At 43.4% G+C, this 12,641-nt stretch overlaps 1 protein-coding gene across 4 annotated transcripts in view; it reads right to left on the reverse strand.

The window, feature by feature from the left end:
• Positions 1–11,291: 11,291 nt before the first annotated feature.
• Positions 11,292–12,641, reverse strand: part of LOC135387255 (sperm-specific sodium:proton exchanger-like) — a 199,469-nt gene continuing 198,119 nt past the window's right edge. For all 4 annotated transcript variants that reach the window (XM_064616542.1, XM_064616541.1, XM_064616543.1 and 1 more), the window contains 2 exons: positions 11,534–11,685; positions 11,292–11,399 (listed from right to left, as the gene is read on the reverse strand). In XM_064616542.1, coding sequence (XP_064472612.1) covers positions 11,396–11,399; positions 11,534–11,685 — 156 coding nt within the window. In that variant the 3' untranslated portion in view covers positions 11,292–11,395. The remainder of the gene's footprint in view (positions 11,400–11,533; positions 11,686–12,641) is intronic.

Raw genomic sequence — 12,641 nt, forward strand, 5'->3', positions numbered from 1 at the left:
TGATAAAGGTTGCTTCATTAGTTACTGATATGATGTCATTTGTGTAGATACAAAGGAGAAGAGGGCCCAAGAGGCTGCCCTGCGGGACGCCACAAGTAATTTTACGGAGGGAGGAGTGGTGTCCATTGATGATAACTTTTTGGTGGCGACTAGACAGGTACGAGGAAAATAGGGAATGCGCAGGGCCTCTTATGCCATACCGAAACAATTTGTGTAATAGTACGCTGTGGGATAAACAGTCAAACGCCTTACTGAAGTCAATAAACACACCCAAAGTTAGTAACATGTTTTCGATATTTTTCAATATCATTTTCTTTTGATGTAACAGGGCCAACTCAGTAGAAAAATTTTTCCGGAACCCGAACTGGCAGTCAGAGAGGCAGATAAGCGACTATAAATTATTCGCTCCAAGCCTTTTGAAAACACCGGGAGAATTGAGAAAGGGCGGTAGTTAGATAAGCTGCACACGTACCCACCTTTATGAATCATAGTAACCTTAGCCATCTGTAAGCTACTTGGAAAGCAGCCCTGACTCAAGCAAAGGTTGAAAATATGAGTTAAGTATGACTTTGTGAGATCTAGCGCTGCCTTAATGGGACCGATTTGCATGTTGTATACATCGAGTGCCTTGCTGTTTTTAAGTCGCATAAAGCTACGGTAAACCTCGGTCTCATCCGTGGGAGCAATAAACATAGAGCTGACGGTACAGTTAGGGACATATTTGCAGGCACCCTCTATATTGATATCACTATCGTTTGTCGCACATGAATTGACTAAGTTGAATTGCTGAGCCATGTCACTTCCACTGTAACTAATACCCTCGTGGATAACGCATTCGAGAGGCTTCCGTGGATGGCCAGAGTTTAATACATAGTTGACGTTGCGCCACATGGCCGAAGTATCGCCCTGCATGTCGAGAAAATATTCAAGGTGTACTCTTGTTTGGCCTTCTTGATCACCCTGTTTATATAATTTTGAATCTTTTTAAAGGTGCTGAAGGTTTCTGGATCCCTGTTTTTCAAAAACTTCCTGAAAAGCTTATTACGCTTTCTCATAGACCTCAGAATGTTATGCGTTATCCATGGCTGACAAGTGTGCCTTGGTTGAGTCCTGTACACAAACGGGAAGCAGTCGCGATACATGTCACTTATGGCCCCGAAAAATAAATCGTATGCGGCGTTCGGGTCTGTACAATTTATGCCATGGCTCCAGTTGAAAGACCCAATTTGATTTCTGAATTTTGACAAGCTAACTTCATTTACTTCTTGCCTTATTGTGGTCTCTCTTGGTCTTCTACACCGGCCGCGACAACCGAAGAAGATCGGCACATGATCGCTGATATCTGTGCTTATCGTTCCACTAGTAATATGTGCAGCACAATAATTTGATATGATCACGTCGATTGTTGTACTGCTTGTGGGTGTAACTCGAGTAGGGCTGTTAATAAAATTGATGAGACCCTATGACTCGAGCAGCTGCAGTAGTGTTGTTTGTGGTGGTGATGTCTTGCTCATATCTATGTTGATGTCACCACCGAGAAACAGTGTCAATTTGTTGTTGACTATGTAAGACAGCATGCCTTCAAGGAAAATAATGAATGATGAAGTGTTCCCGTCCGGAGCACGATATATCACAGAATAAACGTCATCCCCTGACAACAGTGATAACACTCCAAAATCGGCAGTACAAATGCTATACTCCGTTATTATTTCACATGACTTCTCCCTCACCAAAATAGATAAGCCGCCTCCTCTCTTCCCAGTGCGATTCAGAAAATATGTCTGATATCGAGATAAGCGAATGGCGTCGTGCTCATTTCGGCACAAAGTTTCACTGAACATTAGTATGTCAAAGGAGTGCTGACATTGCTGAAGCAGACATTCAATTTTCTCTATTTTATTCGCCGCGGACTGGAGATTTGCATGCATTATATTTAATCCATGGTGCCCAACAGCCTTACACAATTCATGCGGAAGGATAAGTTCATGGTACATGGTGCGTTAATATACGAAAAGAAGTTGCATCGTGTAATTTTATACAATTTTACCCAAGTCATCCATGGTCTCAATTCTAATTACTCTGCTACCTTGTACCTTCCTAACAAAGGTAATTCCATGATTAGTCCATACAAACGTGTAAGATTTCTCTCGAGCCTTGCTCCGTGCCAGCCAGTACAGATTATTTGTTTCTGTTAAATTTTCCTGGACGTAGACAGATCTTGTGTTCTCGTTGCTTCTAAGTTTACGTCGGTTTTGAAGCCAGATATCCCTCTCGTTTCGATTTAGGAACTTAACAATTATCTTCGGTACCTTTTCTGACTTTCCAGGGAGTCGATGAATTGCCTCCGTATTTGTCTTAGTGAGCACTGGAGCCTGCATAACTTCCGCTATGGAGTTCAGCTTTTCGTGAAGATCTTCCTGAGCGGTGACAGGAATGCAATGTATTTCAAGGTTGCTTAGACGTCCATATTGTTGTAATTTGTTTAGTTTACGCTGTATTTCTTCTGTCGCGGATGAGCTTCCTTCAATCTTGGAGACACGTGTTTTTAGTTCCCTGATATCAGCATCTTGGTTCGCTACGCGTTCCAACAAGTCATCGTACTTTGAAGAAAGCATATTCATGGATGCCTCAATTGCTTGAGCAGTTTCAACAATGGGGAGTAGCCTATCAATGGTTTCCTTAATTCCCGGGAGGCATACAAGTTGCGTGGTCAGCTGCGACAGTTGGCCTTGAATGGCAGACAGCTGGTCATTTTGGTCCTTTTGTGCAGTTTGTTTTGATCTAAGTTTAGCTGTAACGCAAGTAGGACAGTGCCAGACCTCCTTATCAAAAGATTTTTTTGCTGCACTTGCTTCAGAAATTCCTGAGCACTTTCCCATATGATAATGGTTTTTACAATCTTGGCAACTGATATAAGACGCACCTGTGCAGCTTTTCATACATGATAGACACAAAGCGTCAGCTCGGGTCACTTCATGGTTTGGGCCCGGGTTTAGCTCAATGTTGTCCCCAGAACAAATGATGCAGGGCGTTTCATTGGAAATGAGTCAAACTTTTTTTGTATAAGAATGGTGCATTGCACTTGAAAGAGACTTAGTGCGCAATGTTAGTAGGGGTCCACGGATACTCGGACTATAATTGTTTCCTCGTTTATTAACTAATTCGTTAACTGAAATTAATTGGCGATCCTTTTAACTGCAGGGACTATTGCAAAACTGTCAATGGCGGAGTTGTAGAGGAGTAAGGGGTTTTTCGATTCTCTTATCCGTGATTATGTACTTCCCCTCAGTTCTTTTTGCTTTCCCCGGTTTCAAAAAAACGCGACTCGAAATACCGCCCGACAGCAGTACAAGCGCACACGGAAAGAAGTGATCTGTTCGTTCGTTCAAAATTACCACTTTACTGTTTACAAACAAGAGGCGCCATCTGCGCATGCGCTCATTGGGTGTGGGCAAAACACACTGAATGCAGCCGTGCGAATGCTTTCCGCAAGAGCTACATTGGCTGCGTTGCACTGCTACACCGCTCTCGACTGTCTCCTTCCACAATACCCGAATAATTTAAAGCTATGAAGGAATCAGACAAGTATCGCTACAAGGCCAAGTTATTTATGAACGGTATACAATATGACGATCTCTTTGCACTACGCATCGACAATTGGACAGCCCAGTCACAAAACGCAATCACAATCGCAGTGTAGTTTATCTAATATTTTCGCCGAGCCAGTTCACTGCTGATATTGTGCAAGCGTACAAGTCACTGGAAGCACACAATTACTTCACCTCAAGGAGTTCGGCACCGCTGGTGTACACTGAAAAAAGAAAAGGATGATCGGATACCGCACTGGTGATGGGAATAATGGGGTAACGTTATCTTAGGGGTTGACAGTACTATGTCGAAGGCGAAGTACAACGTCAACTCGTGTGTTTGCAAAAATCGCCCAGGGTGCACTATTTCACGCGCATAACATACCGCTAAAATAACCAGACAGTTACACAGAACGATGCATATCTGCGAGCATTTGCTAAAAGGAAGGCCCAAAAAGCGCAAAAATGTATTGTTAAGTTTGTGCACAGGTACGTCGCCATGATCGGCTTAAGTCAAGAAAACATTGACAAAACACTGTTATATGCGCCAGGTCCCAGTTGTATTTGATGCGAACAGTTGAACATAGAGGCATAAGTCATACTTAGATGACATTTACATTTTGTTCGTGAATGACGCTGCCGGACAGCGCAGGCGCAAGGGCACGACCATGCACGGTTTTTTTCGATTGCGTGTTAGCGCCGCGAAGCAACTGTGGCTATATGAGCGGCGTACAGACATGGACAGATGGAGAAAGGACAGCAGGAAGGAGCGTGGGGACAGGGGGGTTAGTATGCACCCTGGGCCGACATCAGGAGGAAATGTGCCGACATTCGTCCGGAAAGTCTTCGGAAAACCCAGGGAAAACCTGAGACAGCACAGCCGGCGGGAGGATTCGAACCCACCACCTCCCAGTTTTCAGCACGACCTTGGCTACCAGCAACGAGCGGACGCCTTAGCCCACTCGGCCATACCGCTGGTCCATGCACAATTTAAGCATGCTGTCGCCGAGACGAGTGTACGCATGAGAAAAGATAAAGAAAAATTTCCTTCTCCTCTCGCTTCTCCTAAATAGAGGTATGTAACGTCTTTAGACAAAATATACGATCTCACAGCCATTAAGGTACCCATCAAATTTCATACTGGTGGCAACCAAGCTTCCCGTGGTGCTGCGAGGAAAAATGAAGAAAAAGTGTGAAACATAACAATAAGCATACATTATATACATGCAAAAAACATGACGGTAACAGATAAAGTAAAGAGTAAAAGGGAATCCTCGGCGGACGGGTTACATGGCAATAACGGTACGCTACAGCCATAAGAGTTTTTGTACATCTTTTTACCGCCATAATTACAATGCCAAAAAATTGATACTAAGAAGAAGAGAGCTTTCGATTTCCGAAAACGCGAACCTCAGGGGAACGCAGTATCTGCAGCGTTGTCCTTTGTTTTTAAAGCACAAGTCACCAGTTATTTTCTTCAGTCTCTTTGGCGGCGAAAGCACACCTTTATTTTGTAGATGTTTTTATCAATCCCGTCTTGCAGTGCTGGTTACCAGAGGAGAATGTACAGTCGACTTTCCTACATGCGGAAGTGACGTTAGGCTAAGCCCTCTTTAAGTGTGATGTCTCCCATTTTAGTCGCACTTTCGTGCCCTCGGTAACAAAACTGGCTCGCTACATAATCAAGACATTCACTTTAGGTTGCAAACATGGCCCACCTAATTGTGATACTGCAGTGGAAAATCCCCTAAAGCGGATAGCTTTTTATGTATAAGACTGTGAAATCACGAAGGTGCGCGAATTCTCCTCCTGTCCCATTGAGTACAATGTGTAAGATTTCAAATGCCGGGGGAACAAATGCCTTTATAGATATACGGATAATTCTTTTTCGGCATAACTTCTTGTACATAGATCTCACAGGATCCAGTGTGGAACCAGTGAAAAGTGTCGACGTTTTCCGCGAACATGAAATTATGTGTTTCTTATGCATTGCGTCAATGGGTGTAATGCAGGCTTTGTCCGCGACACTTGGGCATGCAGCACGTTGGTCAGTTAATTGTTAGGTTAGTCCAACTTCGGTGTTTGCATTTTGATGTCCAGGTTAGTCTAAGTCTGCTGTTGGCAGACTCCCGCGCGCGACAGTGCCATTTTATAGTCAGATGACAATTGTTTACAGTAGTTTATTTTGCAACGGAGATCTCGATCACTATATTTCGAGGTACACTGGGTAAAACCATAAGGCTGCGATCACACTGGTTAAACATAAAACGTCAAACACGAATATTCCCTCGGACATGTTTGACAAATATGACTGACAAATATCCCCCAAACATATATGTCTCAACAACTGTGGTCACACTGTTTATATGCCGTCAGAACACGTTTAAAATTATGGGTGTATAACCAGTGTGACCCTGCCGTCATGCAAAAGTGCGATTCAGATATGTTTGACACCTTCTTTTCAAACACATGAATATGTACTTGGACGCCGTCGAAAAACAGCTCATGCGATTTTGCAGAAATCAAATTGATTTCCTCATATCCATCAAAGCTTGTGGAAACCTTCGTTCCCACAACGTCCGTTCCGCACGCGAAGGAACAAGCCGCACACACAGAAATTCAAACTAACATACCAGGTTTATTCATCTGCTGAAATATGTACACCTGCGGTCTTCTTCACAGCGGCAATACCCGGAAGACAAAAGGTCCTTCCCTGCTCTCAACAAGAGCTTAAATCCCCCAACGCACGAGGGTTCCCCCCGTCTTATCAGTACGTCGTGATAACAGCGATGCCATCTTCCGCCTGTCAGTGGAACCACTGCGTTGTGGTTGCCACAACACATGAATATACAGCGAATAATGCGACAGACTTGATTGAAAGCATTGCTGCACGTTAGCCCGGTTTCCATTGTGTGCTGAACTGAACTTGCATTTTTGTAAAACAACTTTAATATGTTGCAGTTGTAGGGAGATCGGCTCTTTGGTTTTGTCGCACATTGTTCGAGGTGCTTGCGTCCACTTCATCTGCTTTCTCTTTTCCCCAAGTGGTGTAACCCCCGCTTCGGCTATCGCGGCCTCTGGGGGCCCTGACCCACGGTTTGGGTAACACTGAGGTATACTAAATATTGTTACATGCGACATATTGTAGTGTACTGCACCCAGCCTCACTGTTGGATTGTTTCTTTCTACGGCCACTCCCTCAATGCTACTTGAGTAACTTTTATCTGATACCGCACCATTAAATAGTTGTACCATTATACCAGTAGTCGTAGTACCATTATGGCTTTGAATTATTTTTCCTTTACGATGCTCCCACACTAATCTTGGTGACGGGTTCTCTCTCATTATATTCCTTTTGGGTTGTATTCCCCGCCACTTGCAGCATAATGTGAGAATGACGAAATGTATAGTTTGCATGTTCTCAACGTCCTCTAATTGCTGTCACCTGCTGTTGGGCTAAACTCCAACAACTACAAAAAATGATTAACAAATGTAGAACAGGAGACACAGAAACACGGACACAACGACATGATTGAGATCGTGATATGCTGTCAATTTTTTTTTCTGTGTCTCTGGTTCGACATTTCATGAACATCAGCCACATTATCAGCACCCTTGCCCTCTTGCCACAAACAGAGCATCTCAGAAAGAAAAATGCAGGTTGTCAAACGCACATAAATAGAATACAAATAGAATAAAAAACTAATACGAGGGGCGTTCAAGTCAAACCGGGACCTTGTCTTCTGAGTGTACAAATGGCTCCCGCTACTTCTTTTTCATCATTTTCACACGCGACAGGCCTCCCCGTTCACCACGTAGTGGTCCAAAGTTTGCGCAAAACAGAAGACACGTGCTTGACAAGATGGCCGACAACGAGGTGAGCGCGCACATCGAACAGCGAATTGTCATGAAGTTTCTCGTGAATGAAAGCGTAAAGTCATCTGAAATTAACAGATGACTTCAGGCTCAGTATGGCCACGATGCACTTAACCGCAGCAAAGTGTTTGAGTGGTGCAAACGGTTCCGAGACGGCCGTACATCAGTGCAGGACGATCCCGGCCGGGGCGGCTCAGAGCCCAGTGTCAGAGTTCCTGAGAACATCCAACTTGTGAAGCGCATGATCCTCAAGGACCGACGGATAACATGTCTCAAACTGGCTCGAAAGACGGACCTTTCTGTGAGAACGTTGAACACTGTCATTCATGAACACCTCCAGTTTCGGAAAGCCGGGCCCCATTACCAAACGAGTCCTCCTCCTAGAGGAAAATGCACGCCCACATACCGCGCATCTCACGACACGCACCTTACCGGAACTTGGCTGGGAGTTGCTGCCACATCCCCCTTACAGTCCAGACCTCGCCCCCAGCGGTTTCCATTTCTTCGGGCCACTGAAGGCGTTCCTTGGGGGCCACCACTTCAGCTGCGACGACGAGGTCAAGAATGCGGTCCGATCATGGCTGCTACGCGTCGGTAAGGATTTCTACGCTGCTGGCATCCAAGCCCTCGTGAAACGCTGGGACAAGTGCATTAGTGCAGCTGGAGATTACGTTGAAAAATAAAACTAATTTCTCGCCTGTAAGTTCATTTTACTTTTGTTAAAAATTGAAAAGTCCCCTTTTGACTTGAACGCCCCTCGTATGTAGTCAATATTGATACTTCTGTCAAAAAACGGTGGATGTTGTAAACAAAAGTTACCAGCTGTGCTTTGAAAATATCGCAATTCCTCACAAACATATTAAACACAGGCTTGTATGCAAAAGCTTGTATGTAAAACCAACAATACAAACTCGGCATGTGCTTATACCTACTTCCCACTCCTTTTCTGAGAAAATATGTAATGTTGGTGTGGAGGTCACTTTACTTGGTACAGTTTGGTTGGTGATGGAAGCTTAAAATGCTTATTTAGGTAACTATTTACAGCTGTTTTACTGAGAGACAACTTCGGGATGGTGGCTGAGTGTGGACTGCCCCTAGACGCTGGTAAAATAACTTACCTTGTGGTCTTCACCCTAGGATCTGACTCGAAGCAGGGACTCATGGTATCCTCCCAGGGGAAGGGAGGCATACATGAAATTGACCTTCATAAGTGCATCGATGCAAACTCATTTATTCTGATGCTAACTGCTCATGCAATAACATGGGGTGGGATGAAAGACACTATCATCACATATTACGTCACTAGCAGTTCACTGAAGCAATTCAACAACGTAGTTCACCATCACGGTTGTAGAAAGAGTAAGCACATGTTTGTTATTACTTGGTATACATTGGAAACTTGTTAATGTGACGACGGTCATTCCCGGGCATTTTGGCAATAAAACCATTTTAGGATAATAAAGAATACCTGTCACAGATGTAAGCTATGAAAAGTCGTAAATTAAGGAAGCTGGTCACAGAATACTCATAGTAAGGTATTTTAAAGTAATTATTTCGTTCATCTTTTCAAAGTTGACATACATTTGCTTGTCTCTCAATCTGGGCCATTGCTGTCCTATTTGCTGTCCATTGCTGTCCAGACAAAATGAGAAAGAGGTGTAGCTTGAAATTATATGTGAATTTTTTTAGGATGTGTATATAGAATGTAAACTTTTTTCTCGTCATTTCGTTTTCTTGAACATTGGGGCGCATTAAACTGTGCCGAAACATGAAACATTTGTACAAAAAAGTGTGGGACAAAATTCACATAAAAACAATGAGCAGTATATTTTCAACCACCACTGATTAGTTTATAATAGGTGCAAGTGCATAGAGCGTGTCAATGAACTGATTTTTTTTATTTTTGGAGGAAATATTTTTTCGCAGTTATAAGGAATGACAATATGTTCTACATCCCAAGACTATGTATTAATTAGGTTTCGTTTAATTATGGAGATAGAAGCTCAGTGCAAATGCAACATCGGTTTCCCTGTGTGCCGCTGATGCATGGCGCTGCAGTTTTCAGAAGCACGGTCGAGATCATTTAGTGCGAGGACATGACCCTGAAATAATGGCTATGTGATGGCAAGTCTTCGGGAGTTCTTTTTGCCTTTTCACATGAACGCGAGGCAGAAACTTTGATCTTTCATCTTTCATCGTTAATTTCTTAGGCAAATTGAGGCTTTGTATGTATCTGTCCCTTCTATGTTGTTCCAGCCTCAGAACATCAGTTCTTCCATGTTCATCAGTTGCCGCCTGCGTCGATCCCGTCGTATGAATATGTGTGTGAGTGAGAAAAAATGTAAGAGTGAAAGGGGGATGAGTGAGAGAGAGTGACTGGTTTGTCCCTTCAGATGACGCTCCCTGGAAGTCGCTGAGAAGGAGTGTTAGCTTAGCTGAATTCGTAGAGCCCTGGACCGGCAATCCAGAAGATGAGTCCTACAGATAGCTAACCTTTTCAGTGACTTTCATCCTTCATCGTTAATTTCTTAGGCAAATTGAGGCTTTGTACGTATTTGTCCCTTCTATGTTGTTCCAGCCTCAGACCATCAGTTCTTCCAACCACAGAACAGCCCCCTACATGCCTAAAATTATCCAAAATGTGTCCTCTGTTCGTCGACCTGTCCTGTGGACCGGTTCGGGCGGTAACATTGAACAAACTATAGTACAATTTCCATCCGTGGGAAGTTTCCGAGGTCGTTACTCCATGGGACATCCTGAGGTTGTGTATGGCTGACTGGGTAGTTGCCCACATCTTGTTCTGATTTGATGATATCGTAAACTTCGCAAGATGAGGGTGAAGTCACTCTGTGGTCCATTCCAAATTAGGTAGTAGTATAATTTCATTATGTCGTTGTACGTCGACCACTGTATCGTCAAATGAAATCTCTACCGGGTTCATGCTCAATCCGAGCTGGCATGGCATCCGAGACATGGTCTGACATTATCGCCTAGCCAGTCTGGTGATTTCGTTCAAATCAGTGCTCGCTTCGGCTGAGTAGCATAGCGAAATTTGATAATTTATATCTCAAAGTACGTTCGATTCACAGGGCGTTTAATAAGAACTGAGTTCTGTTGCCTCGCATTTCCCATGAAACATGTAATTAATGATTTGCTTTATGAATTTTAGCTAATTAGTTTAGCAGTAGTTGCGTACGCTGTCCTACAGGATGTTTGACTGGCCGTATGACCCACCTGTTAAAACGGTATCTATTTGACTCTGCTAGTTTTTTTTATAGAAATTAAGAAAAAAAACACTGTATACAGGGTGTCTTTTTTTCTATACATATTTATCGAATAGCCATCTGTTTTCACTTCTATCATCTGAGGGCCGGCGGACGTTCTTGATCATCTGTTTCTCAACTGTCGAATGACTAATTACCTAAAAATCGTTAACTTTTTTATTAGAAAAGATACAAGGTCGTCCCAATGAGAACATCAGGTCCCTTCAGTCACCTGACACCGTGACAGTTTTCAGAACAAAAATCCGTTCGATAGATCGCACGCAAAAAAAAAAAAAAAAAATCGTGAAAATTTTTTTCTTTATTTCGTTCATTGCGCAGCTTATTAGACGCGTCTTTCCTTCACCCCCAATGTGAAAGGGTGACGGAGCACAGTGCCACCTCATACGTCGAAGATGAGCTCCAACTTACGGAAACAAAACAAAGTATCGGGTGACGCTATCCGAACTGCCTTTATCTTTGGTTGCATTTTGTTTTTTTGTTTTTTCAATATTTGACCGAAGGGACCAGATGTTCTGAATTTCAGTCAAGATTGTTCAAGTGAAAATGAGGTTCCTGAAACATTTATTTGCAGAAAACAGATTGGCGAACGTATCGTCGAAATGTGTTATAGGCTTGTCTCTCTGGCTTGTCTGTGGCTTGAGGTTGTAGTCACCTGGAATATATAAACGGAATAGTGCACTTTCCACGGTTTGTGACTGCGTGTGAAAACTGACATTGTGCTTTTATGCGAAGTGGATGCATGTTCGAAAACTAGATTTCCTGCCTATTGATCTGAATTAGTCTTACCAGTGAGCATATAATTCGTTGTCCGTGCGTGGTCTGGGCACGTAGTCGAAGGGACGCAAAGGTTGGTGGTACCAGTCAAGTTCGATGGGAAGATGGTACCGCACCAATGTCGTTATTATCATTATGGGACGGGGTCTCGTGCTTGGGGAACCCTGCAAATGCGTTAATATTTAGAACCTTGTGAAAATTGCAAGCGGAACACACGTCAGACTACACTCTCCCTGTACCTTATAACGTTCCATATATCAAGTTGTACCCGATAAATATCAGCTACACTAGTGAACATAAAACGTACATTTTTTACAAACGTATAGATATAGAAGGCACAAGGAAATTTATCAGATACAGTGTTGGTGTGCCGTATAACAACGTACCAGCCGTTGTTGTGCATCTGACTCAAAGACAAGATTATTTTTGCTTCTGACATGATTTTGGTTTGATTGAAAGATAAATACAACGTTTTGAGAACATTCAGATCATGTGTATTTATAAAATATTTTTTCCGCTTATTCCCTATCGTTTTCTAATTTTGTGTCAGCGTCGCGAATCAGCTGTGGAACGTTGGAAATATACGCTGTATACCTTATTTGAGTACCTGATACAAGCGGACCTTATACGGGCTGTAATTTATAACGGCTGCACCTTATTTCCTATGCCACATAAAATGAAAGGTACATTTTTTTGAGACGATGCCTCTTAAAAGGGGATTTCTAAGAGGCAGAGCGTTTAGAGTGATAGCCGGTTGACGTCTCGACTCTTGCACTCCAACACACAAGCCACCACAAGGAGCCTCTACTCAACGCGCCAAATCATCGCCTGCGTGCCAACCTGTTCACACTTATTTCCGCTTCCGAGTGCTTGGTTTGGCCCCAAAACGCAATAACAACCGCAAAAGCGGCCAAAACACGTTGGACAAGTCTGTGAGCTGCGCAACTACGTCACTACACTTGTGCCCCGATCCTTTTCACTCCACTGTGTTTCTGAGATGTAGTCAGGGCCACCGGAAGTGCGCTTGGCCGTTTAAGGGATAGAGTCATGGCTCCTTTAACTCAACTTCACGCGCCCAATGTGCGCACATGTTCATAAAGGCCAGTTTTAAGCCGAGAAC

The sequence above is a fragment of the Ornithodoros turicata genome, chromosome 3, assembly GCF_037126465.1.
Source record: "Ornithodoros turicata isolate Travis chromosome 3, ASM3712646v1, whole genome shotgun sequence".
NCBI lineage: Eukaryota > Metazoa > Arthropoda > Arachnida > Ixodida > Argasidae > Ornithodoros > Ornithodoros turicata.